The sequence below is a fragment of the Opisthocomus hoazin genome, chromosome 6 (assembly GCF_030867145.1).
Source record: "Opisthocomus hoazin isolate bOpiHoa1 chromosome 6, bOpiHoa1.hap1, whole genome shotgun sequence".
Classification (NCBI taxonomy): domain Eukaryota; kingdom Metazoa; phylum Chordata; class Aves; order Opisthocomiformes; family Opisthocomidae; genus Opisthocomus; species Opisthocomus hoazin.
The window spans coordinates 70,741,735-70,765,819 of NC_134419.1; the positions used below are offsets into that span (position 1 = coordinate 70,741,735).

The window sequence follows — 24,085 nt, forward strand, 5'->3', positions numbered from 1 at the left end:
AGTATTCCTTACATCTCTGTAAGCCCTTTCATGTCTTTGTAGTTCATTAGTGTTTATTTGCTTAAGGTTTAACCTGTTTTTGTATTTCTGTTAACAATATTCCCCTGTCTCCAAAACTATCCTGTTAGTCAGATGCATTGTAGCTCTGAAGCCGGAGAGCCTTGGGAACAAAAATCAGCAAGCAGGGGCTCTGAAACAGGTGATTTAAGTTTTTGAAATAATGCCAAGGAATGTAACAGCATAACAGGTAAGGAGCACATTTCCTCTTTTTTCTTAAAGGTACTTTGAGAATGATATTTTATTTAAAAAAAAGCTATAGCAAATTTATCTTAGAAGCATTGGGAAAATATAAAAATTACTGGAAATGATTCCTGGTCCAGCCTACAAGGGAGTTCTGAGGAGGAATCAGAGGAGTTAATACTAGGGAGTTTCCTCTGTGAGTAGGAAAAGCTATTTGCCCTATTGGACATGATGTCTAAAATTAAAAAAAAAAAGGTGGACAGAGCTGATCTTTATCAGATTTTGTTGTACATTTACCACGACAGACACTAAGGAAGGACAGCTTGGGAATTTCCAGCTAATAGGTGGAACGGTAGCTGTGTGTCTAAGAAAAAAGGCAAAGCAGTAGTGTTATTTGAAGCTCTTCAGCACTCTGATGTGGCAAGCAAACAAGGCACTCTCAGTGTTTGCAAGGGGTCTCCTGCTAGACCGAAGGTTTGCTGGAAAAAGATGATAGGATGGCACACAGGAGCACCAGAGTTCTACCTCCTGACTTACAATGAAAGGAAGACGTTGAGACTGAATCTTGAACAACCTTTGGGCTAGTTCTAGTATATGAAATATACAAAGATCAGCATAAAAACCCTGAAGATGCTGCTAGAAGACAAAGCAACCTGGAAAGATAACTTACAGTGGTAGTGAAAGAAAGGGAGAAAAACATTCCCTTGTGTCGTAACCAGCGTCTCTGCTAGATGGAGCATTGATTTACATCGTGTCCAAAAACCATTAATGTTATTTAAGACTAAAATTTCCCACCGACAGGCATCACGCCTGACTGGTGCCGCTGACATGCTGAGGGCTGTGCCAGCAGCCCAAGAGCCTGAAGGAACCCGTTCAGGACAAGGACGCCTCACCCTTGCACTTTAGCCAGGCCAGGTAGCTGAACAGTGACGTGTAAGCTATAGGGCATTTCAATCTGTTTCCTGATTAAATTTATGACTGTTTTCTGTCTAAAAGCAATTCCCTTGCCATCTGCGGTATTAACCAAATGGTTTAGTGTGTAAAATCATTCTCATTAATGATATACTGGATGCCTCTGGAGAGAATCAAAAAATTCACTTATCACCAAGACGGACCTGATCCTACAATGAACATGCATTGTCATCACACAGGTAGCATAAGAAATCCTGCTTCACCACGTTGTGTTTTAGTAAATGCTGTTCTTTAAATCTGAACTTGGTTACATTTTATAGTACTTTATGATATTTTAGGGTTCTTAATGTGGCTTTATCTTCCAGTCATGGGTGGATATTATAGTTTAGACACAGCTTGGGGAAATAAAGGGACTGTTTAGAAAGCTGAACCAGCTAAAACAAGGTGTCTCCAGGCTTTTTTCTTCATGGGAAACATTTATGGCTGCCCTAAATACATCTATTTTTTCATTGTTTGCAAATGAATATTGATCTTCTGGATTCCCCCTTTCAGAACAGTCTTTAATTTGCTTCCCATGGCAGAAGCAGGAATTTCCTTGTGGGTCATGTGGGTGTTTGTATTTGTACACGGATTATAAGAAGGCAGTCGCAATGCAGGGCGAGGACACACCATGTTTTGCTGCAGGAGGCAATAGAAGGAATCCAGAAACACTTACCAGGGGTATTTCTCTAACACCTTCTACACCATAAAGAAGTTTTGCCTGTAAGTATTAACACAGTTTGTTTTGCTTATCTTGGTATTATATTTTTGAAGTTTCAGAATAGCCTACATCTTAATCATTTGCAACATTTTATTTGCATTTTGACTGAAGTGCCTCATTGCATTTCATAAGGTTGACAGCAATCACATCTCTTAATGCCGGGCGTACAAAAATCTGAGCGGGTTTAATCATGGCATTGGCATTGTCTATTCTGAATTAGACACAACCTGCTTAAAATGTTGCTTTCCAGTTAAGAGAAAAGACTATTAAATGCAACAATTAAAAACTTTTTCCCAAATGCAGAGTGAGATCATACACCGCGTGTAATCTCACCAGTTTTTGTCTTCCCACCTGCAAATCTTGACTTTTACTGAAACTCAGAGAGACTTGTATCCTGTCACAGGCTCTTGGAACACTGTTTGGCAAGAATTGCATCATTTGCCAGGCACAGTGACTCTGTCAGTCACGCTGAAAAGAATTTTACGCTGCCTTTCATTGCAACCCCAGTCGTGCACCCCCAGTATTGACACTCACAATTTGACTTTGTGTGCACTCGTTTTTAGTTTTGGAAATTGATTTTTTGTCCTTTTTTTGGTAGGCAATAGATGAAATCCTAGCAGTAAATTTTATAACAGTCTGTCACAGCATTTGTACCACAAATCTTTCTCCCAAGAAGGCAAAACTGCAAAGGTTTCCTTAAAAAAGAAAAAACCAAAACCCAAAAAAACAACAAACACAGGCAGAAATCATAGAATGATAGAATCGTGGAATAGTTTGGGTTGCAAGGAACCTTTAAGGGTCATCTAGTCCAACGCCCCTGCAATGAGCAGGGGCATCTTCAACTCAATCAGGTTGCTCAGAGCCCCATCCAGCCTGACCTTAAATGTTTCCACGGATGGGGTGTCTGCTCTGCAGAGAGCTCCAGTGGACCGAAGTTTGTCGTGCGTCATTCTCATCTACAGCATGGTATCGCTTGGAACAGGAGGTGTGGAGGTCTATAGCTTTAGGTGTGTGTCAGAGGTAAAAATCTGTGTGGAATCCACCCCGTGTCAGGTGAATGAGGCTGGAGAATAACCAGCCACTTCTGACCACCACTCCTGACCGTACCTTGTTTACTTCTGGCACCATGGAGTAAATCACAACAGAAGCTCATTAACCAAACCACCTTTTGCCTTCTGAAAGCTTCCATCTCTGTGTTTCTGCACTTACCACATCTCACAGACCACTGCCTGCGTGTTCTCCTAAAAGCATTATTTAGCAAAACTTTGGAGAGTTCCGTAGAAATGCATTGGTGCGTTCTGCCTCCCTGCCAGCCTCTACTCCCGTCTCTGCCACAGCCGGGCTATGCCAGTGAGCAAGTTACTTAACTTCTCCTCAGGTTTACGGTGGGATTCCCATTTCCCTGATAAAACTGGAGGAGACACTGCAAAAATAAGTTGACGTAAAAAAAAGTGATACTCTCTGTTTACCCCTCTGAAAAATCATACTACTAATCCACCTCTTAGAAAGCTGTGAAGTTTATTTTATCACTGTCTATAAATTGCTCTGAGGGCATTGCATTAAGAAAGCTACAGACTTGCAAATTATTATAATTACCATCATATTATGTACTAGATTATCTACACAGATTTTAAACTAATGCCACGCTATGCCTGCTTTATATGGGGCTGATTACACGGCTAAGGTAGTGTCAGAAACATATATAGGATGCAATATTCCTGGGTTACAGGTGTTGTGTCTAGTGCAAAGGAAAAGGCAAAATGAAGTTCTGTTAGCAGGTCTCACCACTTACTAGGGAAATCATCGCTTTGGCCTGTAGAAATTTATAATTTTTATTATTTGAAATTCTATCATTATATTGTAATAGAACAAATACACTATTATAGCATATAATGTATCATTTACTTTGTAATATAAATATTATGATGTATAATAGTATGCTCAGATGAATAATAATTAATTATATATTTTATTATATGTTTTTCTATGTTTATTTTATATAGTTTAACCATCATTATGAAAATAAATACTCGCGAGATATTTGTTACTTTCTCAGGCAACCGTGCATGCAGTGAAATGCTGCTCAGCAGGAAGCAAAGCAAATGAATTAGCTTCAAGGTTTTTACACTCTTTACTAGAAGAAGGGTGGAAGAAACAATCAGGATGGCTTCTACGAGTAAAAAAAATTCTGCAGGTACAAAGTTTCATTTACTAAGATTTGTCAACTAAGGTTGAATCAGGTTTCTGTCCATTTTATCAATATTTGATACCATTGTCCTTGCCCTCCACCTGCCAAGGATTTTGTGGTAAACAAGAGGTGAAAAATAGGGAAAAACAGCATACTGAAAAATTTGGAGATCTCATCTGGACTTACACTGTGTGTTAATTCTGCTCCTCTGCTTCCTTCCTTAAAGAATCTGTCCTAAACACAGCATTTCCCTTTACAGCAGAATCTTTCTTGTCCCTGGCACAAAAGTTGAACTGACATTTGTAAAAAACCATGAAAATCCTTAAAAATTAACTGGGAACTGGAAGATACAGTCAGGATCTCCAAGGCACTGATGATGAAGCCTTACCTCCACTGAAGTCAGTAGTAAATGGGATTTCAGAACCAAGTGCTTCTTGCATGACCACAAAGTTTGGTCATGTTATGTTTCCCAGAACTTCTGGATATTCTCTACTGTTCCTTACTGGAAGACCCAAAATGAGGTTGACTGTGCTCCTTTCAGTCAATGGATTCTTAAAAAGACCCTTGATTTCCCATACACGGTTTATAGCTTAAAAAATGGAATGAGATTGCTGCTCCTTTCATGGGGAGTTAAAGTGCATTAATAACATTGAGACTTTGATCAGAAATCCACCAGTGATTAGAAAATGTGAATCTTTAACTACAGCTGGCCACAGACTAGGCAGGGTCACAAAGACATTCAGGCATATTTTCCCCCCAGGGTTTTAGCTCATATTTTACTTGTAAGACTTTTTCCTGTTGTCACATCATGATTCACAGTGTAAGATGATCCATCCTTAGCTGTGTTTGCAACCTATCCAAACTGAATGCCATCTACAAATTTCATTAGGGGACTGTTTACTAGATTACTAATTGTGAAGTTAAATAAGACCAGGCTTCAGAAGTTAAAGACGACCAGTTAAATAAGGCAGAAGCTCATGATATCTTCCAAGCCCCCTACATTGTCACCGTCATTTGTTTACAGTTTGGGACACTTGTCAGCAGCAATGTTGACATCAGGGAAGCATGGCCTGGCTCTGTATTTTATAGCCTTAATTTGTGTTTGGCTTCTCTAATTGTAATGTGCTTTGTGGCCATTTAAACACAGAAACCCAGTGCTCAGTAGCAATTTCCTGTTCAAGCAGGTCTTTGAAACAGATTAACTGGCAACAAATTAAGTAACGGTGCCATTCACTTCTCTTTGATTAGAGAGAACTCAAAATACGTTTTGCCCTGAAGGTGGAGTCTGCAAGCACGGATTCCTCATCAAATCACCACCTCTTCAACTGTTCAGCTCACAGGTATCCTAGCACTGATTAGTCATATTCCAGCAATCCCTCAACAAGAATCTGTTATTTCTGCTATCCTGAATTCTAATAAGAGACAAATTACTTTCTCTTTGGCAGAATTCCTGGAAAAGGCGTTTTTTCATCCTGTCCAAATCCAGCAAGGGCAATTATATCCTGAAGTATCTAAAAGGCCAGAGCATCAAAGGCTCCATCGCTGTTGACCAGTATGTAACTCAAATGCATCACCTTTTTATTTGAAGTCATGTATCAACATTCTGAAGTGGCCAGTGATTGTACAGACACTTGTTCCTGATTGAAGTTCTTGATCAAAATCCCACTGAAGTCCAGAAAAGACTCTCTTGGGCTTTTGTAGGGTTTGGGTGCAACTTACAGTGTAAGGTATATGTAGAATAGAAATGAAAATCCTAAATTGCTTTGATGAAATTTGATGCATTTGTGCGAGTGACTGTGGTGATGTGGTACCTGCAAACCAGACGTCTTGGCTCCGCGATCCCAAAGGCTGCACTCCTGTAGTAGAAGACATTTTATCTCCTGGGAGAACTGTGCTATGCATTCTCTCACATGCGAGTAAGGATGGGCTATGCCACTCTTCACTGTGGCACACAACCTTTCCCACCTTACAGCTTTACAAAGTGCTTTGCAAGTTGAGCAGAGGTCTCCCGGCTTTCACACAGCCTCTTGGGCCGATGCTGGCTGCCCCGCTGCCTCTTACCCAGCAGAGAAATTTCTCCGCTTGGCTCATTTGGGTTGATCATTTCATCCCTCCTTTCATTCCGCAGTGCCCACTGCAGCAAGGCTGGGTGTCACTGGCTTTGTACTAGCACCCTTTACCATGTGTCACATGTGGTATGAGAGACGTAGAAGGGAAACAGTAAATGTAAAAGGAAATATAATGATTTTATCCATCAGTCAGAACTGGAGGTTAATATGAAGGCTCCTGGAATTGTTAGGCATGGAGGTCACTGGACTCTCACTGCTGTTGTGCTTCTTCCGTTAAAAGGCTTTACATTATAAAGCTTTTGAAAAAACTCCAACTTGCTCAGTGGTATGTGGTTACATCATTACCATCATTACTGTTGTTACTGTTTTTACTATTTTTACTTCTTGGAAGTTAATGAAGTAGTGCTTTCATTTAAGTACCCATTAAGAGTACTTCTTGTCTGTTCCACTTCCCCTCCATTAAAACTGTGTTAACATACTATTAGTTTCAAATCAAATGTATTGTTCTGTAGTGGTTCAAAAACATCTGCCAGAAATTTTTCTTACTGGCATTTCTTTTCAAGATTCTGTGTGAGACCAACAGCCCCTTTTTCAGAAATGAGGATCCAAAATCTGGACACGAGTCTTTGCAAAAGTTAGTTTTATTTTTTTGGCTTGGAAGTCTTCTTTATTGAAAGGCCATCTGTTTTGAATGCGTGTGCTTATTTTCTTGATAATTTTTTCTGTGGAAAAATGTTTACCTTTTTCCATGCAGATCTCATCATATTGTGCTGTTCTTAGAGTAAAATATGCACATACACAAACGTATGTATGTTTGTATGTATGTATGTATGTATGTATAGTTACATAGGATGTTTCGTACGGTTGTCTTAACAGAATCATAAGTATCGAAGTTGGCATAAGGAATTCTGAAATTATGGAAACGGTGAGGAAGATGTTTAAATGCCTTCCCGAACAGGTGATGTCCATCAGTACAGAAAACAGATGTTACTACCTCATCGGGAGCAGCAGGTAGGCACAGAAAGATGTGCAAATGCCGTATGACGGTACAGTTAAGCTAACGTAACACTAAGCCACTGCCCCAAGGCAAAAAGTCCCACTCCTTCACAGCCACCCCTGTCCCTTCCTGTGTCCCAGCTACTGATGGCGCAGCTCCGGGATGAAACGATCCAGCTGGCTGATCCGATGGCAAACTGTTCTTTTCTGTCTCAGTTTTCTACCCCCGTGGACGGGTTAATCTTTTGCTGGTTCAGACAGGTGAGCTAAGCTCCCCTGCAGCTATGCTGTTACCACGTCCAGCATGTGAAAGTGGTGGGAGCATGCAGCTGCGAACGGGGATGGCAGTGGCAGTACATCAGTGTGGCAAACTGTACTGATTAAGGGTCAAGGAAGAGCAGAGAGCTTTATCTTCTCACCCAGCGGCTCCTGGGAGTTAGGAAAGCTTCTGCTCCTTATGGATAAATCACAGGAAATAATCTTGCCCTGGAAAGTAGCTTCTTAACCAAGGGAAGCAGATTGAAGGGGAAAATTCCACCAAGGGAAAACAGATCCCAAAAGGAATGACTGGGGCCTTTACTGCAGCAGGGTGGTGGTGTGCTCCTTGCTCTCCCAGTCCAGTCCTCAGCAAGGGCAGAAGCTGCTGCTGTCGAGGTGATCAGCCGAAGCTCGGTTAGGCGAGGGAGGACATTTGGCACAGCGCTCCTCTGCTGCTGCTTCCCAGCTTCTCCTCTTCAGTTTCCCAGCCACAAGCGTGTCGGGGGGTTTTCTGCCTTCATGCAGAAGAGCGGCTGATGTGTGAAATGCTGATAAGCGCAGAAGAAAAACACATACCTGAGTGTTACTTGAGCGTGCCACCCCACGCCTTCCCCCTGGGCACTGCTCTCACGGCCCACGCTTGGTGGGAAGCATTCCAGAATTAATCCAACTAAATCCACCGCAGGAGTGAAACAGGGCTCAGGGGTCCTTTCACGGCAGGTTTCTTGTCCTGCTCGCCCTAACACATTCGCAAACCTTGTTAGCTGTCTTTGTGGCAGGGCTTGGCTTGGCAGAGCAGCATGACACACAGAGAATGCAGCAGAAAGCACTGTCCCACCTCTCCATTCCTCTCTCTCTCCCTGTCCTGCACACCTTTTAGCTCCCGGTCCAGGCTGCACCTCTCCAAGGTCAAACTTTGCCATCTGGCTATGGCCACCCCAGCACTCTCCCTTGACAGGAAGGTGCAGATTTTCCCCACTGATTTCAGGGAGCATTATTTTGGGCCCCACAGGAAGAAGCATGTAGGCAAATGGGTTTTCCTTGTGTTTTACCTGTGAGGAGGTTTTCATTTCTGTTGTTGCAACCCACAGGCAGGAAACAGAGGACTGGGTCACCGTGATCTCTTCAATCTGCAGGGAGGCCAAAGGAGGTGGATGCTGCCCTCAGGTGACACGTTACTGCGCTTGATTTTTAGAAAGAAATAAGTCTGCGATTTCATTAGAAACCTGTGCAAAGGAATTTTCCTGATTTTGGCCTTGCAAGTTAACTCTTGCCTTGGTTAATCAGAAACTCATTTATGTATTAAGTAGACATTGCACAGTCTGTCCGCACTGGGAGTGACTTTACATTGAAGGAGTCTCTTTGAAGAGTAAGCCACATGGAAATTAGGAGATGATTGACCTGATGCTGCAATGAATTGTACTTTTGATGCGTCAGAATGAAAACTTGTGTGTTCTTCTTCTCGTGAGCTTTTTGGTTATCTTTACACGCTGTTCTATAAACTGATCCACATCTAGTCTGCCAATGTAGAGGCAGCTGGAAGCTCTGTTAGTTCAAGCTCAGGCCCAAGTTTCTGCACCTTTCAGCCGGCCAGGACTACTAGTTCAGACTCAGCACTAAGCTATTTATATCCCTACAGCTTCCACTCAGCTCGAAGTACAAGCAGGGCAAATTTATATCTGACTGAAAAATACCATGTAGACAACCTCTCTGAGCCACTAGAAGTAAAATTCGGAGTAGTGAGATGCGTTGATATGTTGTAGTCCATGCCCATCAGGTGCTTGTCTTCTTACACTGCTGTCATCTTATTTCTAGAACCAAGATCTTCCAGATCCGGAAGTCAGATGCCGGCCCTCCTCTTTGCCACTATTCTTGAACCCTGTAGGTACAACCAGTGTCCCAGAAAGGCAAAGCTACCAGAAGGTAAACAGATTAGCCGTCCTTAATAATGACTTAGTCACCCTAGAGATGACTGTGAAATTTGATTGGTATAGTTGCTTTTTTCAACCAAAAGTTCTTCAGAGCTAGTGCAATGGTGCCCAGGTGGTCTGCTCTGCTCTCTGGTGGGATTGCTGAGTAGGGGCTGGATGATAATGTCAGAAAGCCCTCACAAAGGGAAGACTTTTGGGGAAAGTCTGCATGTAAGTAAAGGCAGGTGTTGATGACAATGAGAAATTATATTCATTGGCTGTCTCCACTGACTGGCAAAGATGAGCAGGCACAAAACCAGCCCCTGCAGATTCCCTGTGACATGCCTTGTGATGATTGTTTTGACAGCTGCCTCCCACATTCCTCCTGTTTTGTGACTGTGCTTTCCTTTGTCTCTCTCTCCAGGCTCGAAAGCCTAGAGAGGAGTTCAGGTCCAGATCCTCTGTGCCTTCCAGGTCTCCCCCCTCAATATTTAAACAGAAGGGAAGGAAAGCATTGCTGCTGTCCCAGAGCAACTGCAGTCCCCATCCTCGGGTGACAGGCTGGATAGCAGCCAAGGGAGTGCTGGTTTTCTCTAGTCACAAAGCTGTGTGCAAGTGGCCCAGATGGAGGAAGCTGAAAGCGGGTGAAGCACCTTTGGCAGGAATCAACATTCTTCTTTTGTGCACAGGAGGACGGTCCCTCTGAAGACAAGAACAGGCCTAATTCAGATCCTGGCCCTCATCAGACTCAGTGTGACTCACAAAGAAGAGTTGTTCCAAGCCTGGTGAGCAGAAAAAATCAAACAGCTCTTGATTTGTTTAATCAGCAGACGTGACTGTTGGGTCTTACCTCACCTGGGTGTCTGTAACTGTAGATAATTCACCTGCTTTCCCAGCACTGAGCTGGTTTTCGCTATGAAAGTTTCCTACATATGGTTAGTTTGTGTAGCACTGAAAATAACCTTCTAAGAACTCGCTTGAAATACTCTTTGTTTACTTTGTTTCTTAGAGGCAGATCCTCAGAGTTTCTTTGCAGCAATTGCGACTTGTGGCAGCTCTCACAAACTTGACCAAGTAAACTCTGAAGTTGCGCTGCCTGAGGATTTGCTGCTCCCATCACGTTTCCCAGCTGTCCCACAGTCTTTCTAACTGGTTTCTTTCTGCAGCCTCTGCCAGTAGCAGTTGAATCCATGTAAGTGAACTACAGAACGAGGGCTCATTAAACTGAGGCACACCTCGGAGGTGACCTTCTGTAAGCATAAACAGGACTTCAAGTACTTTAGCTTCCATATCTGGCAGGAATAATTTTTGAAGATACAAGGATTAATTTTATCACAGATTATTTGCTGAGTGTTCTGACCTGTGTTCCCTGAACAAACACCTGCAGCAGTTCCGGATGGTTTTCCCTCATCCTCTGCCCTGGATTTCTGCCTTTGCAGCAGAGTCAACAGCACCGACGGCACAACCAAGGCTCCACCCTGCCAGTATGCAGTTTGGCAGCTGGGTTTAAGCCCATCTTTGTTAGCAGTTTGTGCATTGGACTGTGATCTAGCATGGCTGAGATAGATACAGGGAAAAGAATCTGTTCCGCTGTCATAGATAACAGGGTGGTAAATCACGTGTTGCAGTCACCTTCTATGTGTACAGTCTGGCAGCAAGCATGAGATAATATAGCTAAATTTAGTGAAAAGCAGTGAAAATATTTGAAACTATATTTCAACGCCATGGGCAGTTAGCACAACTCAGCTGATGCACAGAACTTTATGAAGCTGTAAGGGAAGATGAGGTTCGTGACCACTTGAGGACAAGCTGGACAGGTGGGCCTGTGTGAACCTCATGAGGTTCAACAAGGCCACGTGCAGGGTCCTGCACCTGGGTCAGGGCAAACACTGCTATCAACACAGGCTGGGGAATGAAGGGATTGAGAGCAGCCCTGAGGAGAAGGACTTGGGGGTACTGGTGGGTGAAAAGCTGGACATGAGCTAACAATATTCTGGCAGCCCAGAATGCCAACCACACCCTGGGCTGCATCCCCAGCAGTGTGGGCACAGGGCGAAGGGGGGGATTCTTCCCCTCTGCTCCGCCCTTGTGAGACCACACCGGGAATCTTGTGTCCAGCTCTGGAGCCCTCAGCACAGGAGAGACATGGAGCTGTTGGAGTGGGTCCAGAGGAGGCCACAAAGATGGAACACCTCTCCTGTGAGGAAAGGCTGAGAGAGTTGGGGCTGTGCAGGGTGGAAAAGGGAACACAGTGGGGAGACCTTATAGCAGCCTTCCAGTACTTAAAGGGGGCTTATAAGAAAGACAGGAACAAACTTTTTAGCAGGGCCTTTTGTGACAGGACAAGGGGTGATGGTTTTAAACTAAGAGAGGGTAGATTTAGACTGGATACAAGGAAGACATTTTTTACAATGAGGGTGGTGAAACACTGGCTCAGGTTGCCTGGAGATGTGGTCAATGCCCCATCCCTGGAAACATTCAAGGCCAGGTTGGATGGGGCTCCGAGCTACCTGATCCAGTTGAAGATGTCCCTGCTCACTGCAGGCGGACTGGGCTAGATGACCTTTAAAGGTCTCTTCCAACCCAAACCACTCTCTGATTCTGTGCTAAGATGCAATAATTCAGTTGTGAGTCTGAGCTCTGAAATGCATTGGGTTAACCCTCAATCTGATTTAACCAGTGCATACCCAGCTGCTTTCTCTGTCTCTTTCTCACGCATGCCTTGTCTGTCTCATTCATTAATTCTTCTCATACTTATGGCGCCTCAGAGAGCGTGTATTATATGCAGCTGTTCAAACTAGGACAGACTGACCATGAGGATTAAAAGATAAGGAATTTGGATTTTACCTTTTTAGCCTGAAGCAGAGGGAATAACAGGAAGCTCTGAATATTTCTGTTTCAGCATGTGTGAAAATAAATAACCTCTTGCCATAGAGCTAACAGGAAACAAAATTGCTTGTTCATTTGATAAAAATATTTCACTTGCCTCATAAGTTCAGCATCTGCTAACATCCCCAGATCTATTCTCTGCTCAGTGATGTCTAGACAGCTGACTTCCAGGCTAATCCCTTATATTTACATCCTGTTTGAAGTATGACTCCACATTTCTAGTATCTGATTTGTTTTGCTGTTTATCAGTGGTTCCCTCATCCCTGCACAGATCTTGAAAACTCCTTGGTCAGTAGCCATTACTCACGCAAACAGGCCTAGCAACGTCAGTGGAGTCCAGTCATGCAGGCAGGGACCCAGTCACCCAGGGGAGGTTTGGGGACCTGACTCCAGTCCACTTTTTGGAGCTACCAAACCACGTCTGGCTCAGCAATTCAGTATCAGCTATTTCGACACATAGCTTTCAATAGCTGAAATGCATCAAAATAAGGAGCCCTGACATGTATTACCCTCTACTGCTCATTACTGTATTGTAGGTACCTAGGCATCTTTGTCAGGAGTCTGGCTTCACTAGCTGTTAGACACACTTGATTACTTGAAAGAGAAGTTCCTCTGTCGAAGGGCAACACATAACTTTTGACCATTTCCCTAAAGGAGCCTAAAACTAACCATTACTCAGTCGTTCTCCAGGTATCGTTTCCATCTTCTGCTACAGAGAGTTTTCTCCTTCATCTCTTTCTCTCGCATGTAAATCCACACCATGGTTCAACAGAGACTTAAAGGAATTGCTTTAGCTGTATACCTGAGAATAAATGTACACTGAGATTAACTGCACTGCGCTGGTTGTAAAGCATCTGGAGGAACAGAGTTGTCAGCAAACTGCTTCAGGGAAACTCAGCTTAGCCTTCTCCCTGCTATTGTCCCAGTAATCTGCAACAGTGCCAAGGGGAAACACTGCCTTTGGCAAAAGGTAGCCACTGTCAGTGACTGAAGGCTCAGTTTGGGAAGCTGATGAGTGCTGTCTGCTCTCTGAAATTTCCTAGGAGCTGGAGGATCTCAAGATTTCACAAAATCACCTCCTCTTCCCCATTTTCCCCAAGTGTTCACTTGTTTGATTCATCCAAAGCCCCTGAAAAGTCACTAGGAAACTCGTTCATGACTTTATATCATGACCACAGAGCCAGTCTTGTTCCTGCTGGGGTTTTGTTATGCGCTTCTTGGAGGACCGTTTGTAGGTTTGTTCTGACTCCTACAGCATGTGCTTTTTATGTCAGTTATATCGACAAGGAACAATAATACATTCCTCATCTTTAATTTCTATTCAATGCCTGCTTCTTCTCTTTACACGTCAGAGAGTAATTAGTTTAATTTACTTTACCTTGAAAACAGTAATATATTCTATGGCATATTTAGCAATTATTACAATGATCACCACGGAAACCAAGGATGTAAGTGGAAAGCTAAAAAACAGTTGCATCACAAACATGGCCTGGGGAACTGTATTGGGAGGCAGCTAAATAATAATTACCATACTCTTCGTTATAGTGAAGTCAACAAGGAGGCATAAAAATAAATAACTTATCTCTGTGACTTAGAAAGGTAAATTTGGTGGAGGGATTAACAGCTTCTTGAGTTACCAAATTTCTGCAAACTTGGTACTTCAGGTATTTATGAAGGCAGAATATAATTCAGGACACAAAGGATTCAATGTCAGATCTCCAGCCCTCTGGGGTATATTCTAGTTCATGGAGAAGTACGAGTTAATGGACTTCTCATTAGTCAGGGAAATCCCAAATTCATTCTTTACTTGACAGCAGTTAAAAGGTGCTTAAAGAGGACGAGTGTCTCCCAATCCACTTCTACATTTTCTACAGATTTTTTTCCTAGTGTAAGGATTTTAGAACTGAGTGGCAAAAAAAAAAATTTTTTGCACACAAATGACCATAAATGCATGCAGATTTGTACAGGAAGTGTTTAATCCACTTGATTTTTAAACAAAATAACAGATTGTGAACAAGCAGTCAGTTGCAACTGCCTGGTTACCACAAATCCATCTATGAGAAGTACTAATATTAGTGGCCAGTTTTGTGCATATACAGTGGATCTCAAAAGCACAAGCAGGAGCAGAACTACAGAAACCTTGTTCCTAAAACAGATTGTCTCCAAGCCTCTCTCTCTGCAAGGAGAAACACACCTTCCCATGTTTTCTGTGGACATTTGCTGGTTCAGTTACTTCTCCACGTAAATAAAAAAATACATGTTAAACAATCTGTATAACTGAACCTGTTAAATACACAACCATTCTTTTAACAGGATACAAATCTGGGAAAGAGTGAGGAAACTCTGCTGTCATCGGATACAGATGAAGACATCAAAAAGGATGAAGAAGACTATTACCAAACTCCCAGCAGTGTTATAGCAAAGGTAGTTTATCAGTTGTCCTGTTTTCTTAATAGCTCCAAGGAGATGGGAGACATTTAATCAGCCAAAGAGGAACTGGTATGAGGAACCACTAGTACTTTGCAAAAAAAAAATACATAGATAAAGCAGTAGGTAATAGAGCTTTCATTCATACAAGAAAAAACACATTAGACTAATTCAAAGTATCTTTCTGGTAGAAAGCAGTATTTTGACAAAAACATTGCTGATTTTGTTGAAATTCCCCAAATTGACCGTTTCATTGTAAATGGCTTTTGCCTATTGTATCACAGGGGGGTTTTTTCCAAAAGTGAAAACGTAATTTATAAAATGTAACAGTACATTACTTTTTTATAGTTCAAAATGCAATTCTGTAGAAGCATCAGTAAGCTGAATAAAATAAAGCAGTACTTTAAAAATGCTGTGAAACATTTTGCTATCTACATTTAAATGTGAAACAAGGGAACAAGAGGAATCATGCTGGTAATTTTAAACAAATTTTGGCACCTGATTTGGGAGGCTAATATCTCTAGGCTTCCCAGGTAGTTTGTAGTCAGGAGAAGCTAGGTGGGCAGTCTTCTGCAGAAATCACAGCCTCTTTCTGAAGACTGTACAGCTAACTGAAGGACAGTAACTATATCGTTTTGTCATATAATCTAAGTGCTTTAAGTTAAGCACAGCCAAAGTACATGACTCTTTTTTCAACCTGTTTAAAAAGTAACAAAAATTTTTGTGGTAGTACTTTAGAATATAGCTGGTTATGTCCCCACCTGACAGGGAAGCAAATGGTAGTGTCAATAATACCAGGTAACATTAATTTCTAAGTTTCAAACACCCTTCTAGCTTATGGTTTCTGCAAAGTGACTTCTCTGGGGAAAGCCAAGCTATATTGGCGAATGTGTTAAAACAGCATGAGCACTGAGCAAAATAGGGAAATTGAGAAGATTTTTTCTGTAGGCAGAGCCAGGATATGCTATGCCTTTCCAACAGTGCACTGCCGAAGTTTCAAAGCCTGGCCCTACAGTGGAGTCTGACGTCCCTGTGGAAGAGCAGCCTGTGCAGAAGAATCCAGTAAAGGACAACATTTATATGTCAATGAAATCACTGTAAGTAACAACTTCATTAAGGTTTGCAAATTTAAAGTGACATAGTGGTACAGACAGAGCTGTCATCTGTGGTATTTAGATAACAACATCTAGAGGCTGCATCTTGTTTGAATGAGTCCTGCTTTGGTCTTGGTTCAGAAAGTTCAGAACTTGTGGTAATCCCAGAGTGAAATTCAAACTCATCAATGTCAAATTTAAACTCAGGCTCTGACTGTAGTATGCAGCACTTCTCGTTGACTCACTGTTTTTCCAGGTTTTCATGACATAGCAGCCCACCACTTTGCTCAAATACTGCAGCCAAGCTCCAGCAACCTTTCAGACATGTACTCTCCAAAGCAGGCAGGATTATCTGGTGGTTAAAAGAGAAAGGCAGACACGGGCTATTAGCTCCCAGCTTCTCCAGTAAGAAGTTATGTGATCCTGAGTGGGTCATCTGCTTCCTTCCACTTTCCCATCCAAAGAATGAGTCTGATGCTGTGTACTTTGAAGGTACAGTGTTTGGCATGTCGCAAAGAAAGGCCTGAACGTGCTGTCACTGTTGTGGTGTCACTGTTTTAGTGCCACAACGAAATTTTACAACCTCCATGATATAGCACAGTATACTGAGAAGAAGTGTGCCTACATGGTAAAACCGTACCTCCTGAGCCAGAGGACTCATCATTAGCTGTTCGCTACGGCCTGCCACCTACAGGCAGCCAGGTCTTAAGCCACATAGTGGGAGGCAGTTGGAAACGCAGACCCACAAATCAGTTTATTCCAATAGATTTATTTAAGCTAGCCTGTGTCTTTGGGAGCCCCTGAAGGGAATTACTATACAAACCTCACAAGCCCATGCCATCTGAGATAAAATATACCAAAAGCAGCTTTTTCAACTAACCCCAGTCTTGTTAGAGGAATGGATAAGGCATTATAAGGCTCATGAAATAAACCTAAAAAGCATTCAAGCACATCTGAGTTATTGTATCATCCAGGGGACAGCATTATATCCCCGCAGAAGCCAGTACAGCCAAGGCCAACAATCTGTACTCAGTTTCTTTGTCAAGGCATGTTGTTAGCTGGAATGTTTTCAGGCTTAATAAGCAGTCTTTAAATAGTGAAAAGGTTTATTTTGGGATTTATGGTCTGTTTTTAGAAGGACTGTTTATTTTACTTAGCTGTAATTTTGTCCACTGGCTATTCTACAAGAAGCTGTTATTCTTTGCTTCACTGATGGCTATTTGATCCAGCTTCAAACACAGCAAGAGTGTCTGAAATGATCAAACCAGTTAATTTTTTGTCCCTGTTCTCTGCAGTAGGTTGCTGGATGAGAGTTGCCAGCTCACGTGCAGATGTAATGGGCTTCCTTCTCCTCCCAAACACCAAGACAATGATGCATGTCCAGGAGACTTGAAAGCAAACAGAGATCTAAAACTCCCAGAAAGCAGCACCAGCCAGCAGCCAACCCTCCAGAGAAGGCAAAATTCATTACCACTTTCAGTGGTTCAGTTGTCTATACTGCTCAGGTAAGTGTCTTCTCCATTTTCACTGCAGAGAAAACAGACGTGTTTGTGGGTTTCACTTGAGGTACTGGTAGAGTGTGCCAAGCCTGTCAGAGTTCAAGGAGTGTCTGGATGACACTCTTAGTCTTATGATTTAGTTTTAGGCAGCCCTGCGAGGAGCAGGGAGTTGGACTCGATGATGCTTATGGGTCCCTTCCAACTTGAGATATTCCGTGATTCTAGGATTCTATGATCTCTGATGTTTTCTCTCACAGTCAAGTTACAGATGAGACTCAACTGCAGAAGCTGGATATTTTTGTCCCCCTTGCTGATATTAACAGTTACCTAAAACTTACCGAAGCAGCAGGACAAATATGGTAAGTTCTGAGTGTCTTGTGATGGTGCCTGTCAGATGTGAATGAGTGGCAGTCAGGTTCAAGTCCACAAACATACAGAGCAGGGTCAGTGTGTGCTGGTACTTCGGTGATTCCTTTCTGCTCTTTCTGATCCTTCATGTACTTCAGTTTCTATTTCAACTGCTGTTGAAAAGGGCTGTATAGAATTGAGGTCCCTCAGCATGCTGTGTAATAATTAGTGATGAAGTCCCACACCAAAATCTATTCTTCTGATGTTGGTGTGAAATCACCTAATTACTGCTAGTCAGTTTTATCTGTGATCTGGTGAACAGCAGTGATGATGTGTCTCAGAGATACAGTGAGGGGATATCTCTTGTGATAGGGTAAACAGGGCCTCCAGCTGACTTGAGTTGGATTTTAGTACAAAATTGTCTCTAAATTAATCCCAGCAGTGGTTCAGTGCTAGGAATGAGTGCTAAGCAGAGATTTTTGCAAGTAGGTTTTATGGGCTAGAGCGCATACATCCTCTTAGTAGTCCCACTGGAAACTCGTGCTGTCCCTAGATCTTCAATGTCAATGACTAAGATGAAAAGGATGGAGCAGAACAAATATGCTCAATGCATACTCCTGTGCTTCCTGTTGATCTTTCATTGCCACACAGCACCGAGACTGCTTTTTGCTGTTGCTTTCATGTTCACACCGATCAGCTGCATTGCGTGCACAGCAAGGCACTTTTTTTCAGCCACTATCAGCAAGAAGAAAAAATACCACTGCAAAAGGGAGTGGAAATGGCACCCCACCTCAATAACGGGATCTACATCTAAATTTACAGAGCTTTCTCAGAGGAAATTCATATTGAAGAATTTGAGGCTTGTTCTGGAACAGAACAGAGCACTAGGTCTGACTGTCAGGTCAGCTAGTCCTGAATCAAAGAAAGTCTGTCAGAGACCATCAGGAAAGAGACACTGGAATTCCCATAAGGGCCCTATAAGGACAGCAATGGATGTCTGATTCTTGCAGTTATATCATAGATAAACCACACAATAATAAGATTTAATTTCATATTTCATTCTTTCGGGATGACGTCACAAATAATCTCAGTCACACATCAGGCTGAAACACCTACAGCGAGTCAGGTCTGCTGCTTTTGGACTGGAATCCCCAGGTTTCACTGGTGACCTTGCTAGCACCAGTCTCACTTGTTGACGTGCTGCAACGTCAGTGTCATGTGTTTTCAGGAGGACCTGTTGGGATGGATAAGCAGCTTGGTTTCAGCTAGAAACAGATCAAAAAGTCACAAAGTCATTCAACCTGTGTGTTATTTCCGGAGGGCAGTACCAGAAATGCAATCCTGTCCAGCCATTGCCATTCTGTGAGCAGTAACTGGATATCCCGTGTGTTTCCTTATTGTCTGTCCTCCAACTACCCTAGTGTCTCACAGTGGACTGGTCCTTGCCATCTGGGGTGTTTGTTTAACCATGGAGACCATATAGTGGCTGTGAATGATCTGCAGCCCCAGGGCGTGGAGGAGGCTTACTTCTTTATCAGCAGATCCACAAGGAAGGAGGTAAGCTTGACAAACCTGAAGGTGATAGTCAAATGAATCAAGCCAAATGAGAAAGCAAATTGCTTTTTGCATTTCAAGTGGCTTCATTCAAACCAGTTTACTCTGTTTTGAGTTGGGCATGAATGACTTCAGTGCCAAATATCTCCTCAGCATCACTCTGTTGTAGCATCTCTTATTCTTGGGCTATTTGGGGCATGCAAGGTCAGCACTGCTGTGTCTGAGGACCTGATATCAAAAAGTCTGAACAACCCCAAGAGATGCCCCAAGGCAACCACATATTAGAGTTACTTGGGGTTTTTTGGCCAAGGCCCAAGAATTCCAAACACTGTGAAATAAACAATTGCCTCCGGTGGATGTGTAGTTGCTTATAGTGATTTTAGGTATTAAAGGCAGAGCCCTAGACTCCTACCTCCTGTTGGTTATCAAGCACCACACATCTCCTTGTGTGATACCACTTTTTTTGGAGAATGTGGGAGATTTCTAAGTGGTGCCTTAACACCACTATGCATGTTGATACCTATGTTCCTCTCAGATGGACTTCTATTTCAGTACCTGACCCATACCTGAACACACTCGTATTTGAATTTTGCTGAGAACGTTAAGGTCACGAGATGTTGTTGCCATCTGAAGAAAAGAAAGCCAGTCTCATCAAGAAAAAAATAATCGTCTCTCTTGAAAGGGTATTTTTATTTAGCCAGTTAAAATATAAGTTAGATAGTAGCACAAATATTGCTCAGATATAACAAGATACAGAAGTTTCTCTTCTTTTTTTTTCTTTTTTAAGGTGAAACTTACTGTATGTAGGATTCCACATTCAGATATCTTCCATGTCAAAGGCTGCTCATGTTCCTGAAAAAAGACCTCAAGGATTAAGTTCCAAAGTTCAAGGAAAAAGATCAGGGAAAAGAATGTGATATATAGAGTACAGAGGTAATCCTTATCTTCTAGAGCTGCCAGACATCTTCTGTTGCTGAAGTACAAAGAACAGAGAATGTGGATTTCATTTTCATTTTATGTCCTAATAACTTCTTTTGCTGACACGAATGGCATATGTTTGGCTTGTATTTCATGTTGGCATGTGTTTCAGTTACACGAGAAAAAATGAAGGTCAAATCATTTATGAAACCTTTGGACTGTGTATACTTTGTGCTTTAGTAGAAAGTACCGTTTCACACCTCTCCTCACTTCTTTAAACCAAATTACATTGATTTATACCGAACTCCTAATCAGTTAGGGGTGTGGAAACAACCTACATTGGAACAAAGCCATGTTTCCCTTGTTTCCCCTTGGCTACAGCACAGCAAAGGCAAGCTGAGAGCTGTAGTGCTGGAAGGAGGGCTGCTGAATAGGGTGTTGTGCAGTGATTCAGTGCGGGCCTCCTTTTGTCTTCTGCCCCTCTTATGTTACAGCCACAAAAATACATTCAAGGGATGACAGGAAAAAGAGCTGGTTGGAGAAAAGGAATGTGTCTGGAGCACCTTTGGGTTCATTGGCAGCGGGAATAAGCCCTAAGTGAAGAATGAATGAATGGATTTGGGAGAGAGGAGGGCTGGCCTGCTCTGTGAAAGTGTTACTGGTAAAGACAGCTGGGAAAACCAGAGGGAGAAATGATGTATAGGAAGACGTGTGCACTCAGCCCAATGCAAACAGAATTCACTGAAAGAATTTTGATGCTACTGAGTACCACCGTAGGGACGTCACTGGTACCACAGGATTTCCAGAGCAAGTGCTCATTTCTTTCCCAAACAAGGACTTTTCCTGTAAATATTTATTTATGAATGCATCTTGCTGCCATTGCTATCGTAGAAATACAACTTTCAGCTAATATCACTCCAAAAGCTGTTGCTGCTTGCTATGGAACTGCCTGCAGGGGTGCCTCTGGTGGATGCCAAAAGGGAGCTTTGTCCTGTGCTACAGTGACCTCTGTCGCTTACAGAACCATGGTGTGATATGGCGTGTATGCAGAACGCATACCTATTCTCTATATGTCTAAATGTAGACATTTGTATATACATATTTGTGAGCGGGTGTATTTACATACAAATATATTGCTGTAGGATAGGTTGTATTAATACACAACAATGCGGCAACAAACTGAATCACTGTTTTTGAGTACAGATAATTTTATCTTGCCAGATACAACCAAAATAACTACTGGGTTTAGCAGGCATAGGATTATTGATATTAAGAGATTTACATAAGCTTTGCTTGAGGTGGCTTTGGCCCAAAGGAGGTATTTGTCCAGCTTCCAGTTGAATTAGGCCAAGTCAGCTACTACAGTAAGAAACAACACTCACTGAAATCAGTGCTTGTGTCACTTACTCCAGTGGTAAATTTGACAAACACGCTTTGTATACTTCCTTTAAAATCCAGTCTGGAATTTTTAAAAAATCATTATAAAATTTTATTTGACCAAAGCTGAAAACAGCATTGGTAACTCAAAACAAACAGACACACACAGATATTCATACAGTCTGTTCAGACTCAGCTCCTACACAAAGCATTGATTTCCAGACTGAATGTCTCCACAGCCTGTCTCTTCTGCTTTTGAGATGAATGTTTGGGACATGCTTCTTTCTCATCAAAAAAGGATCACTTGTTGATAGTTCTGATTCAGTGGTGTTCAAAGGCCTGTTTGTGCTGAATTATGCTAAAGACAGAGGGAAATGCCAGTTCTGGAACTACAGAGGCTGAAAATGGGAGAAAAGACATTCCTTGAGAGCTCTTCCCCAAAGCTGCCGTGGGACTCCTTTGCTCTGCACTGCCTCTTCCAGCACAACAAATCCATTTCTGCCTAAGGAGTCTCTGAGGGATGGGATAGCGGCCATCACCTTGTAGGGCTTCTTCCAGCTCTGTAACTGTGTCAGCCTCTAGGACTGTCCCCTGGTCCTGAATCCCGCCATTGCAGATCATCTAGTTTAAGAGTACCCACCGAGGATGTCACTCTCGACCTTTCCTGCCCAAGGGTTGCCTAAGCTCTTCTTTGGAACTTTAGAAAAGGAAAGTCCAAACCTTCCTGTGTCATTCCAAGACTCATCTCTCTGTACAATTATGAAGTTTTTTCTAATATGTATCCTAGACGATCTTTCCAGAAAATGAACCTGATTTTTTTTTTGCCCGGTTTTCTGTGGGCACAGGGAATGGTTGATTTCCAGGGTCTCCAGAGAAATCTTCATTCTGGAAGGTGTTTTTTCTGCCTGTTCTCCCCTCTCTCTTTTTAGACCAAACACCCTGCATTCTTTCAACATTTTTTCAAATACTTCCTGAAAGCGGTCACATGTCACCGAACTGCGAGGCAAACACCTTATTTTCCAGTTATGGTTGAACAAAGGAGGTGAGATACCTGTAAAGCAATTTCCTGGAACTTCATAGAGAAACATTTCCCAAAAGCGGTGAACAAGCCGAAGAAGCTGTGAACCATACATGGCAGTGGGAGGAGAGCCACCGCCGTGGAACCTGCACGTGGCATTGCTGCTGAAGCAGACTCTGTGCAACGCGTGCTGCACCTCTCAGCCATGGAAGAATGTTACCTTTGGACAAAAATAGTATTTGGGTAGATATAGCATGCAAAGGAAAATTCCAGAATATTTCAGAAAACTGGGGGATTAATTCCGTACATCAGTAAATGACATGTTCACCCATAATTCATCATTATGTCAGTTTGCACAATGGTAAATGTAAATAATTAATGTCACACATTGGCTGATTCACAACACAGAGACACAATACGGAACTGACATAGGTACTGTAAATTCTGATAGGGTGTATGAAGTTTTCTGCCCACATACGATTAATAAATGTGTTAACACTTTACAACACATCGTATTCTGCGAATACCTCACTTTCTCCTGACACAGCCCCTCCTCGTCCTCCAGAGACTACCTGTAACTTCCCAGTAACCTGTGGCTGAGTCACCAAACAGCCCTTTTACAAAAAGCTACCCTTAAAAAGCAAGATCAGCCTCACTCTCTAACATTTTGCCCAGTGTGAAAATTTTACCTTTTTTCAAATGAGCAAATTCTGCTAAATCTCTGGGCTGCTTCTAGACGCGACAGCAAAGGGAGATGCCTACACGCATGGTATTACCCTGCGCTGACTTACAGCCCCAGAAGACCTAAAGGGAATGTCTTTAAGCCCATGTAGTCTGAGGGGTACCTGATAATTTTTTAGATCACCTATAAGTATCTTAAATGTGTCATGTAAGCATCCCTTAAAGAAATATATGATATTGTAGCTTCTCATTGCAGCATGCTCTGTGGTGTCAAAATCTTTTCTTAGTCAGTCTCTGAGTAAGTTTTGGGGCTATGGAGGGTTCCTGACATAGGTATTTAAATTGACATGAGCTGAAATTCAGTGAATCCATGCAAAAAAAACCCCCACATAGCTGGAAGCAGACTGCAGATCCTGAAACCTTCTTGCACTTGTGACCCCATGAAGTAACCTGCTCAGAAGCAGAGGCCAGCGCCGGCTGCAATACAGGGCATTTGGAATCGCTCAGCATCTGCAGACTGGGTGTACAGGAGGCAAAACCCAACGACTGCAACACAGATTACGTGATTAGCTAACCATTAACATGCTCCTCACTGTTTTATTTCCTGTCACTGAACGCAGCCAGTGCCTTTAGGTTGTTTCCCCGGCTGTTATTTCACGGCACGTTCCCATGCTGCACGCGCTCATTTGTGGCTGCTGATTTTCCCTCCTGAATTCTCCAATATGAATCACACTCTTTCTGCCACTCTGGTACCCTTCTCCAGCAGGAAAATGGCAATTGTCCAGGAGAAAAGCAAGTCCCAGAACAGAGAGAAAGTACTGGTAAGAGAAGTCTCCAAACTGGTGTGAGGTCATTGAAGTTAAGAGAAATAAAAAGCCCACTGTAGAGCAAGCACAAACCAGACCACACAACCCCCGCACTGCTTCGCAAGGACACCGCTACCGAGA

At 42.6% G+C, this 24,085-nt stretch overlaps 1 protein-coding gene across 1 annotated transcript; it reads left to right on the top strand.

Annotated features, from left to right (window-relative positions):
• The first annotated feature begins 4,060 nt into the window (after positions 1–4,060).
• Positions 4,061–20,095, top strand: PLEKHS1 (pleckstrin homology domain containing S1). The gene is made up of 13 exons (XM_075424294.1): positions 4,061–4,106; positions 5,349–5,440; positions 5,546–5,652; positions 7,046–7,180; positions 8,515–8,590; positions 9,239–9,346; positions 10,023–10,118; positions 14,536–14,646; positions 15,631–15,746; positions 17,039–17,248; positions 17,500–17,601; positions 19,012–19,147; positions 19,932–20,095. The coding sequence occupies exons 1-13, from the start codon at positions 4,076–4,078 to the stop codon at positions 19,998–20,000; spliced, it is 1,389 nt and encodes a 462-aa protein (XP_075280409.1). The 5' UTR covers positions 4,061–4,075; the 3' UTR covers positions 20,001–20,095.
• The last annotated feature ends 3,990 nt before the right edge of the window (positions 20,096–24,085 follow it).